Below are 21,606 nucleotides of genomic sequence, written 5' to 3'. Positions count from 1 at the left end.
AGTGGCAGAGTTGGTTCAGTGACTGGTTTCGACGTACGGTATGTAGAAGTAAATTGAGTGGGGTGGAAATTATTTTGAAAAAGTCTAAAGCGTTCACTCACATTGCAAAACTTTCCTAGTGCCCTTTGTATTGGGCATTTGGAAAGAGAACCTCTAGCGAACACCAATCCATGAGCAAGGGAGATGGAGGGAAGATATTTCGTTGATCAGTCACAGGCAGTGTGTGGGCTGAGAGCACAAGATTGTCAGTATCAGTCAAGTAATTGAACGATAGGAAGAGATAGTTATGCTCATGGCAGAGGACCAGGAGACCGTGAACAGATTGTTACAGAACTGATGACAACCTTCCTCTCTTAACACCAATCAGAGGACAATGAAGCTATCGATAAAAGGAAGGGAAGATACAAACCTAATAGCGTCATAGTCGGAAAAGATTAGGAGTTGACTAAGGAAGATCGGACAGTGAATACGAAAGTTAGGAAGCTCACACAAATAACTAGATAGTGTGTTAGACTCAGCTACGAGTTTCGTGGTCACCAAGCGTAGAGCCAAGGAGAGGTTACCTCTTCTTTCTCTTGGGAAAGTCCTGGTCTCTTCTGACGCACAGTGAAGACCCCATTTTCCGTGGACATGTCTTCATTGCATTCTATTTTCTCTTTTGTTTTACCTGCGCGCTGTACCGTCCTGGTCACAATCCATACTTTGTAAGGAGCACGAACACTACATTTATGAAGACCTCGCTTCCAAAATTGGCAAGTTATTGAATTACATGTAAAAATTACTTTATTTGTAATTTTTACTCGTAATTCACTTCTGAAATTAAAATTGTAATCGTTACATTGTAGTAATCGAGATACATCGCAACAAGAGCTTGGTAACTTAGGAGCCCCAACACTCGAAATGCGTGGCGCCATTCGTTCATTTACTCGCAGCTTGTTGAGATTTAGGTAATCGTGTACTACATTGTTCAGATGGTGGTGGTGATTATTGTTTTAAGAGGAAGTACAACTGGGCAACCATCCTCTATTAACACTAAACAGAGGGAAAATGGAGGAGATATGACATTTAAAGGTATCGGCAAAAGAAAGAGTGGACTCCATAGGACTCGAGCACCTCAAAAAACCGTGGAAGAGACTCACACAAGACTCAGCTAGCGGAACCGTGGAGGAGCCTTACACAAGAGCCAGCTAGCGGAACAGTGGAGGGGCTCACACAAGACTGAGGTAGCGGAGCCGTGGAGGAGCCTCATACAAGAGCCAGCTAGCGGAATCGTGGCGGAGCCTCACACAAGACTCAGCTAGCGGAACAGTGGAGGAGTCTCATACAAGAGCCAGCTAGCGGAACCGTGGAGGAGCCTCACACAAGACTCAGCTAGCGGAACCGTGAAGGAGCCTCACACAAGAGCCAGCTAGCGGAACTTGGGAGGAGCCACACACAAGACTCAGCTAGCGGAACAGTGGAGGAGCCTCACACAAGAGCCAGCTAGCGGAATCGTGGAGGAGTCTCATACAAGACTCAGCTAGCGGAACAGTGGAGGAGTCTCATACAAGAGCCAGCTAGCGGAACCGTGGAGGAGCCTCACACAAGACTCAGCTAGCGGAACCGTGAAGGAGCCCCACACAAGAGCCAGCTAGCGGAACTTGGGAGGAGCCTCACACAAGACTCAGCTAGCGGAACAGTGGAGGAGACTCACACAAGAGCCAGCTAGCGGAATCGTGGAGGAGTCTCATACAAGACTCAGCTAGCGGAACAGTGGAGGAGCCTCACACAAGAGCCAGCTAGCGGAACCGTGGAGGAGCCTCACACAAGAGCCAGTTAGCGGAACCTGGGAGGAGCCTCACACAAGTCTGAGCTAGCGGAAACGTGGAGGATATTCACACAAGACCGAGCTAGCGGATTCGTGGAAGAGCCTCACACAAGACTGAGCTAGCAGAACCGTGGAGGTGTCTCACACCGTTACCGAGGTAACGATTTTAGCCTTCCCCATTTATGTTTTGGACTGGCTATCGCTGTAGAAATTAGTGTCACATCATGCTCATCTCTCAAACTGGTTTTCTACTACTACTTCTAAGTTACTGGGGGCCATACTCCTAACTTATTATTTCTACTTGCCTAAAACACTCCGTTCTGTTTTAATTCAAGAACTGTCTGTTTGTGTTTCGCGTTATTCTGTGCCAGGTATGGACCATTGATGGGCTAATTAATATAAAAATAGGATCAAATAAGTATAAAGTGTGCACTATGGAACAATTAAATGAACTAAAGTGATATGCGGGAGAAATGGTCACAGCAATTTGTAACTTTCTATTGTAGTTTAATTTTAGAGTTATCCTTGTAGTATATCGTAATTTTTAACTTTAACTCTCTATTAGAACGTAGTTAGTAATATAGTTTACTTTTGCTTGCCGTAGTGGTAGATTGGTGTTAGTAGCAGCAGACTTGGTTCAGTGCCTTATTTTTGTCGTGTTTATTTCCACTTACATTATTGACACATTGCCATTATCGTATTGATCGCTGTAAATTGTTATTTCCATTCCCATTATTCTCATAATCATCTCCAACGCAACTGAGAACAACACAGTCCCCCTGATGAACTTGAGACAAACGAACAGGCTCCCCTATTCCTTGCAACCAGTCCTCAAAACCTTTCATTTACTCCACCCTTCCCCACTGTCGCTGGAACCAGCTGTGCAGGCAACACACATCTATTGTCATCTGAGCTTTCTTGCCATTCCTAGTCGACAAGGGACATCATTAACCACCAGCTTTCTGCGTACAGTAATGCTTTAAATATTTGCAATATAAACGCTCAAAACTTCCTTGCGGAGGCGCGAATGGATGAAATAAAAGCCCTATTTATGCCTCCCAGTTTCCACGCAATATTAATCACTGAATGTTGGTTAAAACCACACCACGCAATAGAAAGACTGCAGCTGGCGGGTAATACATTTCTCAGATCCGACAGATTAGTAATCCCTCCGGGGGTACTGCCGCATATGTTACGACCAGCTTACGCCCTAAAATAATCTGTAGATCTCCAGGTCCGTACGAGCGAAAACCTGAGTTCATGTTCCTGGAAATAACTGTGAGTGAAGTAAAATGTCTTCTGGGTGTAGCATATAAACCACCGAAAGCGGGTTTTTTTATGCGATCTAGAGACTCAAATACAAGACTGAGTTCCTGATTACTCAAAAATAATTATGACGGTTGACTTCAACATAAACCTTCTTGAACCTAACTCTCCTCAGACTTCTTTTAAAGCTTGCGATTTAACGTTTCTCCCTCTCAACGCTACACACCACACAGACACATCACACACTGTAATTGATCTCATTACCACTAACCAACCTGAATTACTTCTTCCTCGCGGTCAAATTAGTGCCCCAGGGATATCGCGACATGATGCTATATTTATGGCCTATTCTATGAAAAGTCCCAAGTTGAAACCTAAAATAATTTCATATAGAGATCTACGAAGAATTGATAAGAATAAACTTTTACAAGACACAGTTGCAGTGCCATGGCATGACATATTTAAACTTAAAAACATAAATGACAAGGTGACCCTCTTCAATCAACATATGACGGAACTGTACGATAGATATGCCCATGAAAAAAGGCACGAGTTACGCGAAAACCAGCTCCCTGGCTCTCAGATGAGATTAGAGCACTAATGGCTGAACGCGATGCTGCTTATAAACGAGTTAAGGAACATTGCACTCCTGACAATTTACTGAACTATAAGAGACTAAGAAACGCTACGACCCAACAGATTAGAAACGCGAAACTACGACACGCTCACAGTTTAATTCAAACAAATGCTTTAACAGCTGCATTGTGGAAATCCATAAAGAGCTTTGGAATTACCAAAGGAAGAGACGACGACGAAAAAAAATACCCTTGGAAAAACTGAACGATTATTTTTCATCTAACTGCACATTAAATGCAGCCCTGAAACAGGAAGCTCTAGACGCGAATAATGCAAAGACGCGAACAGATAGAGAAAACTTCTACTTCCGTCCAACAACCCACTCACAAGTCAGGTTTGCTATAAATCGGATAACATCAGCGGCAAAAGGAAATGACAGTATAGGAATAGAGACGATAAAAGTTATTCTGGGTGTGATATTACCTGCACTAATTAACAAATTTAACTCTTCCCTTGTAGAGAGCACATTTCCCGAAATATGGAAAGTGGGCATTATACGTCCTCTAAAAAAAGTAGCATCCCCTTCTGAACCATCTGACTACAGAGCCATCTGCATACTTTCTGCTTTATCCAATGCGCTAGAGTTCATCGCTGATAGACAAATAACAGACTACATGACGACTTACAACATACTTGATCCACTACAATCTGGTTTTCGTCAAGCACACAGTACTACAACGGCACTACTGAAGGTCACAGAGGACATCCGAGAAGCTATGGACAACAAGGAAGTGACAGTTTTAATACTCCTAGACTTGAGCAAAGCTTTTGACTCTGTTGACATTGACATTTTGCTCTCGAAATTGTATTCCTTCCATTTCTCGGACAGCGCCCTTCTTTGGTTGCATTCCTACTTATAAGGCCGTCGCCAGTGTGTTACAGATAGAATAAACAAATCAATTTGGCGGTCTGTGCAGTGTTGTGTACCCCAAGGGTCGGTGTTAGGACCCCTTCCTTTTTCTGTTTACATTAATGACGTCTCCCAAATCCTAATACACTGCAAATACCATATTTATGCTGATGGTGTACAAATGTACCTCCATACATCTCCAAATCTAATATTTTTGACCCTAGACAAAATCAATCAGGATTTAATATCGTTTTCTTCTTGGTCTTTGAGATTTGGTCTTAGGTTAAACCCTGCAAAAACGCAGGCCATCATTTTTGGATACCCGAAAATACTCGCGAAAGTCAATCCACCAGAGATTCCATCTATAAGGTTGTGTAATACTGGCATACCATTCATGTCATCAGTAAAAGTCCTAGGTGTTACTTTCGATGATGACATGTCACGGAAAACGCATATTACAAACATCACCCAGAAAACATTCTCTGCATTGCACATGCCGCGCGGGTATAAATACTTATTTTCCTAAAAAACCCAAAAAATACTGGTAGAAGCTCTGGTTTCCCCTCATTTTGACTATTGTGACGCGATTTATAGAAACACTCGGAACATGTTATTGAGCAGATTACAACGTGGTAAAAATGCATGTGTGAGATACATCTGTAACCTACTTTACTATGACCACGTAACTCCTTCATATAACCACTTATCTTGACCCCGACTAGAAATCCGTCACACTGTGCATACCTTATGCCATCTCCATAAAATCCTTAATTCTTCAAAGCCATTTTACCTTACTTCATATTTCAAATACCTATCCTCTTATCATACTCTTAACACCAGATCTGCTAATAATTCCATCCTTGCTTTACCTACCCATAGAACTGCCATCTACGATAAATCAATCACAGTAATTGCCTGCCGTGAGTGGAACCTCCTTCCCGAAAGTTTCAGGGGGTTAAGCGCTATTCGCACTTTCAAGGAAGCACTTTGGAGACATTTTACGCACTAGTAAGGATCATCTGTAAACTTGATGCTGCTACTTACAACCATTCTCTTGTTATGGATGTCCTGGTAGAGAGTCCAAAATTCTTATCCAATTTGTTTTTAAAATCAAGTTTTATGTACTACCTCTTTCTTTTACATGTAGAATATTAGTTTAAGGAATTTTTCCTTTCATTATATCTGATTTATTTCATCTTAACTAAATCTTCATTTATTTCATCTTAATGTAATCCCACCATCCTTGTATTTTTATTAATTTAATTTGTATGGGATCTACTTATTGTGAGTAACACAATGTAATATATGTATATTTCACATCGTCGCCATAAGACCTATCTGTGTCAGTGCGACGTAAAGCCCCTAGCAAAAAAAAATGTATATTTCACTTCCTGGATAGATGGAAGAGGAGGCCTGAGGGCCTTATATATCGGTTTTGTTACAATCTGTACCCCTTCTGAATGTTCATTCTTGTTTTCATGGTTTCGCAAGGCTAAGTTCTTTACCATATTAGATCTTAACCAGGCATATAATAAAATACCTCTGGCAGAAGAATCCAAACACCTGACAGCTTTCGCCACGGATTGGAATCTGTATCAATACTACCGCGCCCCTTCGGGATCCACACGTATGCAGCTGTCCTTACTAGACAGCTGGAGAGGGTCTTCTCCGATATCAAATTCGAATATCTGACACATTACCTCGATGTTGTCGTCGTGTTTTCAGTGACCTCCGAAGAGCACTTAGATCATCTGACGGAAGTCCTCAATCACCTTCGGAAGCCTGGGTTGACCATTAAATTATCTAAGGTACCCTTTTTTAATCCTTCTATGTTGTTCTTAGGGCATACTGTGTCGCCCGATGGTGTTTATATTGACCATTCCAGAACACAGGCTATTCGTGACTTCAAGCCTCCGAAGGACATAACGGGAATGGCTAGATTCATAGGCATGGTGATTTTTTCAGGAAATGTATTCCTAACTTTGCTATTAGGGCGGCGCCCTTTGAACTTACTTCGCAAGAAAGGTGTAAAATTTGAATGGGGGCCGTCGCAGCCAGCCGCTTTTGAAAACCTTAATTTAGCTCTTTGTAACGTCCCTGTACAAGTCATGCCCGATTTCTCTAAGAAATTCACTGTCCAAAGTGATGCCAGTTCATCTGCTGTGGCTGCTGTCCTTTTTAAGGAAACGGAACTCGGAAGGCGGCATACCTTCTATGCGTCTAGGACCTTATCGGTTCGAGAAGTAAAGTATTCTAGCTATGAATTAGAGGCTTTGACAGTCTTGTTTGCCCCGGAGAAGTTCCGCCTTTATCTGGAACATGTCAAATTTGAATTGGAAAGACACAAGCAGCCTTAAGGTGGCCTCGTAGTAACGGACGTAACGCCCGTCGGGCTATCAGGATCTCAGCTTTCCTATGTGATGTACGACACATTAGGGGATCAGAAAATGTAGTTGCTGGTGGACTAAGCCACATGTTTTCTAGTGATATTGAGACCAGTGAACAGGAAGTTTGTTCTTCTCTTTCTATGCCCACACCTCCTAGTATTAATGCTATTTTGACTCTGTTTCGTGACACTGAGAATTATCAACCAGAAGATCCCGTGCTGGATCCGATAACGGAAACCATTTCTTCTGGGGAACATGTTGTCCCTTATGTATTGAGGAACGGCGTTTTGTGTTGCCCTTCGAGACATGATCAGAAAATGAAGGTTGTGGTTCCAACCTTTCTTGTGCTAATGATCTTCAGATACTATCATGAGACCCCATTAGGGATCAAAGGGGAACGGGAATAAATTTATTATTATTGTATGTGTAGACGGCTTCACTATATTTTCATGGTTGTTTCCCACTAAGCTGACTACCGCTCAGTCTACTATTTCTTGTCTTAATACTATCTTTGCTTCTTTTGGCCCCTGTCAATATATAGTTTCTGATAATGCAGAGGCATTCATATCTAACTCATTCCGGAAATTCTGTTTCAATCTGTCCATATCCCATGTAACAACTTCCGCTTATTACACTGAATCATCTCCGGCTGAGGGGATCAATCGTAATCTTCGATCCGTGTTGATCGCTTTTCATCATGGAGATCATTCCAAGTGGGATACTTCTCTGCATTGGTTATCTTTTGCTTTAAATTCGGCTGTTCATGAGTCCCACAAGTTCACTCCCGCCTCTCTCGTGTTTAAATTTATTCCCAACACGCCGCTGTCTAATCTTTGGTCACTCAATGACAGATTACAAGAGACAATAGGTCCTGATAATACCAGAGACCTATGGAAGAAGGCTGAAAGTAATCTGAAGGCTTCTCATGAAAAGGTTAGAGAGATATATTATCGTGGACGTAGGCCCACCAATTTAAAGGTTGGAGATCAAGTTATGGTTAAGAATTTCGTACCTGCAGGAAATCTTGCCCCCAGATTTCATGGGCCATATATAGCTTTTGGACTTCTTTACTCCTGTTATTCTTCTGGTCAGTTACCTAGCCACTGAGAGGATATTTAGAGAACACTTTCCCAGATTAAACCGGCATAATATTTTGTTTTGCAGTATAGGCCACTAAGTCATGGCAGTAAGGTATCAGCTATATTTATTCGGCGTCAGTTCTGTAAATGTTTAAAAAATGTCAGCGTGTAAGGTATATGGGGAGGCCTTCTGGCCCTCACATATCCACCTGACGGCAGTATCTTTTGCATATACTTAATCCTGTACAACCTTCCCCTCTAGTTAGGTTTATTTTATCCAGTTGCGCGCCTCTAAGCCCAAGCCTGCTAGTCACACATGCAGCCGGCCTGATCAAAAACTGCAACGTAGAAAAATACACAACTCTGGCTCCCCACAAAAACATTTTTTGTCGCCAAATAAATGACAGTTTCAGTGCCCTCTCTTTCACCTGCGGCCGTGTCTCAACATCTGGCGATTGATGCCGGCGTGTGGTAACGGCCCACTCTGCTCTGGCCCAGTCTCCTGCATAACGGCGTACTGGAACACCATCCTTTCCGGCGAGCGCTGTGGTGCCTGCCCATCTTGCAGCATTATCACTATATTTGGTCTGTGGCGACCATCACCATGGCTACCCCTCTCAAGGTAGCGGGAGAGATGTATCTGAGAGTACTTGGGGGATCCGGGTGACCCAACTTTGGCACCGGCTGCGGCGGCTGCTTTTGCCGTCAAAACTTGAACTGTATATCTTACACTGGTACGGCTGGAAGAAGACTTCAAGACTTGTTTTTAACGTAATTTCTTAAAAATGAACTTTTTCAAGAAAATTTATCTCTGTAAAATACAACTTGCGAACAGCGAAACAACCAGCGAAATGTCAAACTTTAACTTTGAGGAGAGACTTTAAGGGAAATGAAGCGTCTTGAAGAATGCCATCTGATATATGAATGTCGCAGCTACTAGCGCAATAAGTTTGGACTTTTCTCTACAGATATCTCTGCCCAAAACCTTATGTTATGCACTCTAGTGTGAAGAGGAACTATTCAAATCCTAACGAAATGTTTATCTTGAGGTTTCTTAAACTGGGTTGATTATGCTTTGTTTTGGGTGTATTACAGCTTGCAACACTTCTATCTCTGTCCACTAACTTCAAATATCGACCAATATAAAATTTTGTATTTCTTCTATTTAGCAAATAGGATCCGTCTTGTACCTTTTTGATTATCCAATAAACTTTGGAGGTGTGTTGAGCCTTAGCCCAGAGCTCTCTAGAACCTTTCTCTCGGATATAAAATCTGGTACCTTTTCGAGCTACCTTGCCTTATTGATCGTCCAGTCTACTGAGTGTGTGTTAATAGATGAAGCGGCGGCGTCTCGCCCTTCATCGAGTATTCCAGCAGATTATGGTAATGGCAGCCCTTTAATAACTATGTGACAGCCTCTGAAAGCTAACTCGAGGGGAGGGTTTCCTATCTTTAATAATGTAACATTAAATTTTCAGTCTTCTAAAATGTAAATATCTACGTATAATGTAAATTTTAAACGAGCCGAAAAGCACTTAGTTAAAATTCGGGACTAGAGAGAGTGACACCTCTTGAGTTCCCTATCAACTTGACTTAGAGGTGACTATGACTTTGTAACCGTTTTCTGTCTGTAGCTTTCCTAACTTACATTTTCTCCATCTAGTCACCTCAGTAGTATAGGCTTAGCCTCTGTAACTTCGGGCCGAAGCCCAAATAGGGTTTTGATGTTTTGAGTGCAAATTTCAAGGAGTGCAAGTGTCCGCCTCCGCATCATTTTGATTTTTGGGCCAGTAACTTTAATCTGTGTTTTTTCTCCCACCAAGTTCCGGTAGAATGGGTATTCCATACTTCTGTAAAATAGATTATTTATGTTAAGATGTTAGACTGTTGAGTGTTTAAGACAGTGAATGTGGTTTGAATTGTAAAATGTCGGTTGTGCCTCGAGAGGCCTGGAAAGTGTTAATTTTATTGGGCACAGATGCTCTGGTTGTAAATATAAAAGTTGCAGGTTGCCTTGAGGAGGCAGTAAGGGTATAAGGTTCGGAGCGCAGCCTCCTAGATAAGTTCATAGAGCATAGATGCTCTTTCTATTCTTGTAGAGGTGTTAGTGTAAATATTGAATGGTGCATTTTGGAAGGTGGTAACGTTGTAGAGCAAAAGGTGCTCACGGAAGATTGTACATATCTAAGCTACCGAGCTACTTCTGTACCTGAAACCTTGCTCCGTTGCTGAGCGACCTTGTTTCCCCTCTGTCTACCACGGTATCCCAGTAACAGGAATAAATGGTGAAAAAATATACTTTATCCATAATGCCCCTCACTTGATTAAATCACTCAAAAACTATCTAAAGAAGTATGATTTAAATGTAGGAGTGGAAATTTTTACCTAGTCTCATACTGAAGAATTTTATAACAAAGATTCAACCATTGTTCCCAGACTAGCCCCAAACTTAACAAAACAATGTATTTCTCTTCCCTCCTTTTCACCAATGAGAGTGTGTTTAGCTGTTCAGACTGTGAGTCAATCTGTTGCTTGTGGCATAAAGGTGCGTGTTCAGTGTAATTCACTGTCACCCTCTGCAGCTATTAGAGCTGATTTAATTGAAATATGTGACATACTATTTGACATCTTCAATTCCTCAAAATGTAGTACCACAGGCCCTAAGCAGTATTGAAAACACCTTTGCAGTAGTTATAATAATTTAGGAAAATTGGTAGAAATTGAAAATATCTAAGGCAGATCACTGTGTTAAACAGAGGTGGTATCAATGTTGGGTAGATAATGTCACTGCTCTTAAGATTTTGTGGTCAGAATTATTGGAGCAATAGATTTTCAATTTCTATTCACTAGAAGACAGGCACAGGATTGTCTGGAAAATTAATTTCCCATTGTCAGGGATAAAGAGGGCAATAATATCGCTCCAGATGCATCTAATTTTTACAGTGCATTAAGAACTGTTAGATAAATAACTTACTATCCCCTTCACACGATAGCAATTGTGAGGCTGATGTTGCAGTACCCCTAACCAAACACAATAATTTAAACTAAGTTACACTGTGAATGTAAGATTAAATATTAGTGATAAGAGACCTAATTGTAATGAAGAAAATGAGATCGTCGACAGTAATGTGCAAACCACACAGGCAAAGGCAGACAATTATGTCATTGGTTGGACACTCAAGATATCAAAGACAAGTTAGTGAAGACCTTCATCTATATATATAAAATAAGAGTTTTGTCTGTACATTGCTCAGAATTTGAAAATAATGGTATTTCTGTATCGGTCATATCCACAGTAACAAGAAAATGCACTTTTTACTTTTCCGTAATTTATGTCTCTCTGTCTGTCTGTCTGTCTGTCTGTCTGTCTGTCTGTCTGTCTGTCTGTCTGTCTGTCTGTCTGTCTGTCTGTCTGTCTGTCTGTCTGTATGTATGTACACGCATCACGAGAAAACGGTTGAAGAGAATTTAATGAAAATCGGTATGTGAAGTCAGGGGATGAGCCTCTACAATATAGGCTATAAATCATTTTACTCACGCTGAGTGAAATGGTAGTTTAGGGGAAGGCCTAAAATTGAATTCTCAACTATTTATGTTATTAGTGGTCATATTTTAAAGAAAATGGGTATGCAAAGTTGGGGAATAAGTTGCTACAATCTAGGCTATCAATAATTGTATTCACGCTGAGAAAAATGGTAGTTTAGGGGAAGGCCTAAAATATAATTCTCAAATATTGTTATTAGTAGTCCTATCTTGATGAAAATCGGTATGCAAAGTCAGGAAATAAGTCGCTATAGTCTTAGGCTGAAAATTATTTTATTCACGCTGAGTGAAATGGTAATTTAGGGGAAGGCTTAAAATGTAATTCTCACATATTTCTTATTAGAGGTATAATCGATGAATGCTACATAAATAGGGTTATATAGTATTAAATTTTCTATTATTCATGTCTTATACATTGTTACCGTACTGGCTATGATCACAAAGATATTAATGATTTTGGATTTTTGTTACTAAGTCCATATCAGCGCCGAGTAACCAGAAATGGGTAAACAGTATTTAATGAAAATCGGTATGTAAAGTCGGAGAATAAGAAACTACAGTTTATTGTATATTTTACAAATCACAGAGTCGAAAGAAAACTAAATGTGAAGGCCTACAATATAGAAAGCTCATAACATTGATCAACAATAACATTACATTGACCATTGTTTGTCGTGATGTGCTTTGTGTCATCTGTTGCCCTTCATCTCCGGTAGATAGGATTACTGCTGCGTACAGAGTATTTATTTGATTTACGTCGCACCGACATAGATAGGTTTTATGGCGACTATGGGATAGGAAAGGGTTAGGAGTGCCTTAGGCCTTAATTAAGGTACAGGCCCAGCATTTGACTGGTGTGAAAGTGGGAAACAACGGAATACCATCAGCGCTGCCGACAATGGGGTTCGAATCCACTAAGCTCACAGCTGCGCACCGCTAACCACACGGCCAACACGCCCAGTCGTACCGAGTGTAACAGCCTGCCTGAATATTGATGGGAAGTAGCTGGGGAGTTAGATAACTTTCTTCTTTAGCATGACATTCCCCTGATTTATAAATTTTCTGATTCTACTGGTACGTAACACACTGGATCATCATAGCATTCGGGCTATTTAATCCCTACTCTGAGGCACTGATTGGAATGAACAGTGTGTATATTTAGCGGAATAATGGCAGATGAGTGTTCATGGCAATCTGTGGCCTGGTCATCCCAGCTTTGGAACTTTGTACTATTAGATTGGCACCGCAATCTAACCGCAGCACTGTTCGTTAAAAGTGATAAAACGTGCGGCTTTCCATTTGATCGAGTATTTTATATGATAGCATTGCCCTTAATCGCTACATTCATACTTACGTTTTTGTAATGACCTATGTTGATTTCAGGTTAAGAAAACCACAAAGTCAGTCTTTCTGAGAATCCCGTAGCGAAGCACGGGTACATCAGCTAGTGAATTAATATGTTAGTGTAGAAGGTGTTTGTAACAACTGTTATTCCTTGTTGGCCCAAAAATAGTTTACAGTTCTCAAAAAAGCTTTTGTAAATAAAACGAATGGTTTCTACACATCTCAGTAGATAAAGAAAAATGCCAAATTACAGAAAGTAACGCTTATGTAATTTCATATCCAAGTGCATTGGGATGTATATAAGATAGTATATATATAATTATGGTATGTGCATGGTTGTCAGTATATATAGCTGCCTGGCCTGTAGTTTATGCAAATTGTTACAGAAATTTGTCATGACTAATCTTCAATTAGTAGAAAATAGCTTGAGAACGGGAGGATAATTTATTTTTGAAAGAATATGACATGGTATGTAAAAATTGTAGACAGTGGACTATCACATGTAAAATCCAGTAGTTTTGGTCTAGGTGTAGGCCTAAAACGGATGTTACTTTTCATGCCTCAGGGTATTTCGTGACTACTAAAATGTTATAACCGCAGATCAAACATTTTGTACTTAGATAGCAATTCCGTAATTCGTCTAAAACTTAAAACCAATATATTTTCGTGTGCAGGTGAAATTTCGAGACGTCTGGTTCAGGTATTATGTCATAGCAGGCACAAGGAGCAGTCAACAGCGGTTCGTTTTCACACTGCGAGCCGCTAGATAGTGGTAGTGTTTGCACTTTCGAGAGTGTTTCTGCTGTTATCTTTATAACCTACTTGGTATGGCCATGTAATGCGTACAGAGGGCACTTCACATCACACCAACTGGAAACAGGCCACGTGGTCGGTCCTAGAAACACCTTCAAGAAGACATGAGGGATGTTCATCTTGTTTCAGATGATGCTCTTATAGAACCAAGTGAACATTGGCTTACAAGAGACACCAGACCCTGCTCCATTGCGGGACAAGCGCTAACAGGTATTACTTGCCTATGAAGTGCTCTGTAACAATCAGGATGTAACAATACAGTAAGCTGTACTCTGGTCCGACATCAGTACCGTTAACACGTAGTAATACGACCTTGTGTCATGAGCACGAATATCTTACTTATAGAGTTGGCAAGTAATTGAATTACTTGTAACCAATATCTTCTTAGTAACTTTTACTTGTGATTTACTTCTGAAAATAAAATTGTAATCGATACATTGTAGTAATCGATGTACATCGCATCGAGAGCTTGGTAACTTTGGAGCATCAGCACCCGTTCATTTACTCACAACTTGTTGAGATTTAGGTAATCGTGAGACGGTGGTGGTGATTATTGTTCTAAGAGGAAGTACAACTGGGCAACCAACCTCTATTAACACAAATCAGAGGGAAAATGGAGGAGAAGTGAAGGTATTGGCAAAATAGAGGGATGACTCGCAAACCGTGGAGGAGCCTCATACCAGACTCAGCTAGCGGAACCGTGGTCACCAAACGACACTCCCAAGTTGACAGTCCTTGGTCTCCCTTAAAGTCGCCTCATACAGCCCCCACGTCGTGGAGAATGGAGCCGGAATAAGCACGTGACAGTGAACGGGGTAAGGCATTTCCACTCCCCTATTTCAGTAAGTTACCCTGAAAACTCGAAAGTGACATTCTATTTTCGCTCGGGAGCTATCATTTTGAATGTCTATTTAGTCTAACGCAGCGATGATAGCCACTTAATGTCCTTGTACTAAAAGGTACAAAACAGACAAATGAATTTCCTTCTGGCATACCCATGTAAAAAAACTCAGTGGTTCTCTGAAGACTCGCGTCCTACGATTATTGTAGCTTTACTGATTACATTCAGAAATTAATTTCTGCTCGGGTAATTAATTGAACCCAATCACTTTTATTTTGCACTTTTCCCATCACAGCTTAGTTTCAGCATAACTAAAATGTTTCCACAGAGCGAGTGACCACATCACTGTCGGGAGAAAATGGGATCAAACCCCACCTCAGCAAACTTCAATATTGATTTCTGTGGTTTCCAAATTGCACACCAGGCAAACTAAGGCCAGTGTAACTTCCTTCCCTGTCTCATTGTCACCGTAAGACCTGTGCACGTCGGTTTGAGAAAATACTGGGTGAACATCTAATAGTGAACCTGCCACCTGGTGACCGCCCTAAATGCAGATCAGTGGCGACAGACTGAAAGTTGCAGCCTCCTTTTCCGATACCACGGTTATTCATAAGCGCATCAAGGAATCAAATGCGGCATTTCTTGGGGGAAGATTCGCAAAGGATTTGTTGGAAGTAAGAGTTAAAATGTTTAGATTGAAATGCATAATATCGCATAGTGCAACTAGTGACCCACTCATGTTTCGTATGGGATCAATATTTTTGTAGCGACAGGCCTCTTATGTCATTGGGCGTTCTCCCCTGTGCATAGCTCAGTATGACAGCCGTCAGCTCCCTCCTTTCAACCTGTGTTACGTTCAAACCCATTCTGCCATTTCATTGAAACTACGGCAGCATAAAATTTAGCTTGGGTTCAGTGGCGTATACTGAGGGCTACCAAGGCTATCAGTGAAGCCCAAGCCTCAAATGAGAACGATGGAAATGTAAATATTATAATGTAAGCATCTGACACATTCTTCCATTTACACAACGCGAAAGCATTGAGAAAGAACGTCGCTCGTATTTCTGAGAGCAAGGCAACGGAGACTAACATCGCAGCCCAGGCCTTCTGCTCACTCCCCTCGACTCGCCTCGCGAGGCTTGCTGGCGAATGTCGGAAAGGTGCGGGGAACGAGGGGATACTAACCTTGAGCTGTACTAGGCTTCGGTCCGTCAAATCGCCGCCGCTAACGAGAGACAGTGGTGGGAAGAGAAGGCCCAAAGACTCGAAGTTCTCCGGAAATGTCCGAATTGATGGGATTCACCCATGTGCTACTGTATCACGATTTGCTTTTGCATGTGCAGGACATCTTACGGGTTGCTTATAGTTGGAAATTATTGGTAGGGTAATTCCGGGAGAGTTGCCGCACTTTTTATGTCTTTTGTTATATCTCGGTATATTTACTTTAAAAATTGTTGCAAATTCATCGAGCATTATTTGAAAACATGTACATTTGATCAGGGATGAACAAAATATTGGCAATTGAAAGTAAATTGGAGAAAGGAGTGAACAAAGGAATTGTTGCATCTGCGGCGTCTCTCCCTGGATCCCGGTATAGATGCCGACTTCGCTCGGGAGGGATGCCGCGAGTAAAATAATTAATGAAAAAATCAAATTTAAGCCAATTTCTTCAACTTTAATATAACCAAACACTAGAAGGTACTACAAGACAATTATATCCACATAATATAATCATTCAATGGAAAAAATCTATCTGATAATTTGCAACATTAAAATCATATTTTAATTTCGATTTACTATAAATGTGCATGTGCAACGGATTCTTCACTGTGTTATATAAAACCCCACGGCACTTAACACCCTTGAAATGGCTCTGGCCTGCACAGCGACCGCTGCTCAGCCCGAAGGCCAACTATCAGGGAGAGACGCCGCACCCTCCTGTTTTCATACCTCAAGGCTATCATGGCCCAAAATTAGCTTACTCTCAACTACAGTTATGTTTCAGACGTCTACTGTACTAAAAACGTCTGATTTAAGCATTTGAAGCCAACTTAATATACAATAAATGAACACACGCAAAAACTTTGTCAGGAGGAAACATGTACTCGCCTCATGATATCGGCTATAATTGGCGTAATATACGAGCAAATTTCGTCACACTCGCAGACAGTAGTTCTTCCTTAGAAACTGAAAAACCACACATATTGCCATCTAGCTGTAACGATGGGAACCTTTAGCTACAGTGTATGCGGCATCTCTACCGGGGCGGCGTCTGTCCCGGATTTACCTTATATTTCAGTTGATCTCAGAACAATTTTAGTTTATCTGAAGTTATAGTGTTTAACGTGACAGTGACCTTGTGATGTTACTTCTGTGAAATGGCTGAACCGTGTGTAAGCTATTGGATAAACCATTCTCGCAACTGAAATATGAAGTTAAATTGCTGATAATTAAGAATAAGCCTACCCCACCTCTTACTCGGTTACAGTGTGAACAGGATGAGAAACACAAGAATCCATACAAAGGGTATTTTAACGTAAATAAGTTATTTGTGGTTATGTGGCTCATGCGAACTTCACAAACTTCATTGTTTGCAACTGAGATGATGATGATGATGATGATGATGATAATAATAATGTCCGCCTCTGTGGTGTAGTGGTTAGTGTGTTTAGCTGCCACCCCCCGAGACCCGGGTTCGAATCCCGACTCTGCCACGAAATTTGAAAAGTGGTACGAGGGCTGCAACGGGGTCCACTCAGCCTCAGGAGGTCAACTAAGTAGAGGAGGGTTGGATTCCTACCTCAGCCATCCTCGAAATGGTTTTCCGTGGTTTCCCACTTCTCCTCCAAGCAAATGCCGGGATGGTACCTAACTTAAGGCCACGGCCACTTCCTTCCCTCTTCCTTGTCTATCCCTTACGATCTTCCCATCCCCCACAAGGTCCCTATTCAGCATAGCAGGCAAGGCCGCCTGGACGAGGTACTGGTCCTCCTTCCCAGCTGTATCCCCCGACCCAAAGTCTCACGTTCCAGGACACTGGCCTTGAGTGTAGAGGTACGAGGGGAAAACTAACCCTGGAGGACAAACGAATTAAGAAATAATAATAATAATAATAATAATAATAATAATAATGCATAGCCTCTGAAAAGGCTTAATGGTGACCTGATGAAGTGAATGCTGAAGACGTCATAAGCACCCAGTCCCCGAGCCAGGGGAATTACGAATACGAGGAGGCTGATGCTTTTGCTACCATCTACAGTAGCAGAGGCTAGGGCTTGTGAACCATCCTTAACACAGCAGGCTACTCCGATGGCTATTAGCTGCAGCTCAAAACCCTTAAGGCTTGACGTTCACTAAACCAACTATCGAAAATGGGTAACCTAACTCTAGTGATAGCCCATGTCTTGATGGCAGCATACGCCACTGTTTGAGTTCGATTCCAGTTAAGTGGTTAAAAAGTTATATGCGGCTCTATTGGGGTGTGCACCTGAAATTAGCTGCACTAATTCAGGGTGAGGACGCGAGTTTACTGAGCCAACAGATTTTCAAACCAAATATTCAATACAAAATATATTTTTATCGTCATAAGTTAATTGAGATCATTCATTATTATTTTGATAAATACTATGTAATTAATATCAAAATATGGTTTCTAATTTCAAGCCTGATTTTATACCCTAGTAAAATCGCATTTCAAGCACTGGGACGTGGATCATTAGTCTGCCTTATTCTCCGCTGACACAGCCACTTGCATCGATTCTCACTTTCACCCCTGTTTAAAAAGTAATTCAAATGCTTCTGCAGGGATCAATGCAGGAACTACTGAAAGCGTAAGCGTAATGGTGAGGAGTGAAAACATGAAAATTATAAGATGACTGATGTGCTTGTCATTTGTGTGATGGGAAAATTACGTACATAACTTCAAGTTTCCCATCTGTGCCATATCTGAAGGCCACCTACCGAAGTGAGATCAAGCTACATATTTCATGCCAGCGTCTTCGACGGTAACGTTCCTCGAGGTCACATACCTGGATGATCTGTGGTGCTGACTATCCACACTGTCCTCAGCCTGTAGAGCGGCTTCAACCACTTAATTCGACGATACTGTTTATTACTCTACTCAACTCCCAATTAGAGAGCGGCATATGGTCTGCACCCCTCGGGAACAAACGAGGCAGAGAGCTGATAATTTAATCACAAGGAAGATGGGGCTGAGGCCAGCACTAACTCATATTTAACAGTTTTATTACCTTGAAACAATTTATTTACATTGATACAAGACTTAGCATAGAATACCATTCGCTTCCAGGCAACGGCACAACACAGAGTTCTTTGTTACCGGCATGATCCCTCACTGTTATAGCACTGAACCTCCTGAGAGGAGGAAAGGCTCTTCCTCACCTCCAAGGCGCAGGTAAGGATCGTACTACGGATAGAGGGAGACACACTAGATTACTGCTGTGTGTCCAAGTAACTTACTTATTCAATGAGCACTGCTCTAGGAAACGTACCACCTCATGGTGCCTTCCCCCCTCCGTTTGGCAAGGGTTAGAGCTGTGCAACTATTAGTCTTTGCATTGAAACTAGTGGGTCTTGTGTGGTGAGGTATCTCACTATATCTAGGTGACCCCACTGAGCAGCTTGTACAATAGTAGTACCCAGCAACTCCCCAGTAACACCTCCGTCCTCCACCAGGTACATCACCACCTCCACGTGGTCCTGTACGGCTGACAAGGAAAGTGCAGGCACTCCTTATCTGTGGGTACCAATGTTCACACCAATGGCACTCCTTCCAAAGGACAGTCCTCTCGACCTCGATTTTCTCCTTTCCTACCAGTGCCTCCACAACATGCAGCTGTCCCCTTCTTCAGCATGGTTCAAATCGGTTCGTTTCCAGTCCACACAGGGATTTCTTTCAAGAAGGAAATTCACCACATTGATATATCCCTGATCAGCGGACCAATATAGAATTTGCTGAAGGATTTCGGGACCTGGTTCGTACTGGACGAGCAGTTCCCGCCACCGTGGACCTTCCTCTCTTTTCCGCCAATCCTCTCTCTCGGGAGAGGAGGTTTCTCTCTCATCTCGCAAGCAAGCTCTCTCTTCTCAACAACCTTCTCTCTGTCCTTATATGCTCTTTCGTTTTCCTCCTCTCTCTTCTTACATTCTCTCCCCAACTCCTCTTCTCTCTCCTTACGCGCTTTCTCCACATCCTTTGCTTTCTTCTCAAATGCCTCCTCCCTCTGTTCTATCACCATCTCCCTCTTTTTCAGCACATCTTCCCATGAACTCGTGCTGTTCTCTGTCTCCGTAGGGGTTCTCACCAATTCTTCCACCACTCTGGTGTCATCTTCCAGCTGCAATTCCCTCATCTCCACATGTTCCGCAGTGACCCATGGAGTGCCGCACACAGTCGCACCGAGTCTGCAAGGCACAATAACACCACAAATTAACAGATAGTCCTCCTTAGAGCTGGTTTACATGGGATCATGTTAATGAAACTGGCCACCATGAAAATTACCTGAAAGGAAATTGATTAAATTACGAAGTGCGGCAGACATGGCAACGCTATTATAATGTTCAAGAAACCTACTTCGTCAGCTGAGTGGCACTATAGTCAGGTTGCCAACAAAGAAAAAAAGAAAGAAAAAATTGCACACTAAAAGGTTGATTTAAACACTGAATTTATTTTCAATGTAGATCCCTCACCTGTCATTTTGAATGCCCCACGTTTTATATTGAACTACCTGTATTTCTCAATGTTCACGGTTGAATGTTTACTTCTAGGATTGTTACGACCTGTCAATTACCTATGATATGAATTTTTGGAGATGTCTTTGCTGTGAGAGGAATTTATATTCTTCACTTTTTAATTTTAGTTTTAAAGTTAATATACGGGTATATTTAATTAAAAATTCTATTATTCTGTCTTAGGTTTCTTGGCAGCTCAGTTTGTCTACGGAATAGTTCATACTTTCAAAGTAATAGCAACCTCGATTCCCTATTCAAAGAAATGTAAACAACTACAATTAATGCCAGACTCAGCTTGAGGTCCTTTAGCCGCTAATACCACGCTCGGAAGCTAAGAGCTCATAACATCCCTTTTTAGTCGTTTCTTACAGAAGTATTCCACCACCCTCCTACCTATGTTACAACACTCCACCGAGAGTCGCAAATTAGGAAGGGCATCCGGTTAGAAGGATAGAACCTCGAATTGGGGTAATACGTGAAAAAAGCCCTAGCACAGCCTCCACCGGGATAGTGTCATAAGAGTCAATGTATTGCACCCTTTAGTCGGTAGAGTTGCGGAACATCTTCTTCTAACTTGCCTCGGCTGCTGTAAATAAAATACTCACCGCATTTTTGAGATTCTGTCACAGGTGTGCTCAGGCCTTGGTCGCCTGGAGGGTGCCGCTGAGGGATTGCCTAGCTATAGGTTGCTATATGACTACTCACTAAATAACTGTCATGACACAGACTGAATTTAAATAAAATAAATTTTATTACCAAATGCATAAAATCAATAATCCTGGATCAGGTTTTGACCAACAGTTGAATGTCCAAATTTATATATATATATATGCAAATTCACCATCGTAGATAACCACAATTAATTGTAATTAACTTAAAAAGATTAATTGATTAATTGACTAATTAAATAACTAAAAAATAATTATGATACATTTATCCATTATAAATTTTATTATAATTGTCTGATCATATTTCATCGTCAAGTACTCAAATTGGTTGAATTAAGTATTTATACCACAATGATCTCCAGTACAATCACCTGTTTTATTATAAAAGCAATTAAGTTGTGTGTGTCTGAATTAGAAAATCACACTATAGCAAACAAAGAACTTACGATGTTATTATCAATTTAAACCAACCTTTTATAACATTTAGAACATTCCATCATTTTGTTTCTTTTTGGGAGCATAATCTCCACATTCTATATAAATTATTTGACATTAAAATCTCCTCATTTAAATACTGAGGATCGATGCAATCTTCAACATAAATCACTGTGTAACGTGATA

General features: G+C 41.4%; 1 protein-coding gene across 1 annotated transcript in view; it reads right to left on the bottom strand.

Moving 5' to 3' along the window:
• Positions 1 to 20,927, bottom strand: part of LOC137503149 (zinc finger protein OZF-like) — a gene marked incomplete at its 3' end in the record, with an annotated part of 85,913 nt that extends 64,986 nt beyond the window's left edge. The window contains exons 1-2 of the mRNA XM_068230624.1: positions 20,923 to 20,927; positions 19,558 to 19,990 (exon numbers count right to left, since the gene is read on the bottom strand). Of these exons, the coding sequence (XP_068086725.1) occupies positions 19,558 to 19,990; positions 20,923 to 20,927 (438 nt within the window). The remainder of the gene's footprint in view (positions 1 to 19,557; positions 19,991 to 20,922) is intronic.
• Between the last annotated feature and the right edge of the window lie 679 nt (positions 20,928 to 21,606).

This window comes from Anabrus simplex, chromosome X (assembly GCF_040414725.1).
Source record: "Anabrus simplex isolate iqAnaSimp1 chromosome X, ASM4041472v1, whole genome shotgun sequence".
Lineage (NCBI taxonomy): Eukaryota > Metazoa > Arthropoda > Insecta > Orthoptera > Tettigoniidae > Anabrus > Anabrus simplex.
The sequence above is the reverse complement of the archived record's forward strand: the minus strand, read 5'-3'. Positions and strand labels throughout refer to the sequence as shown.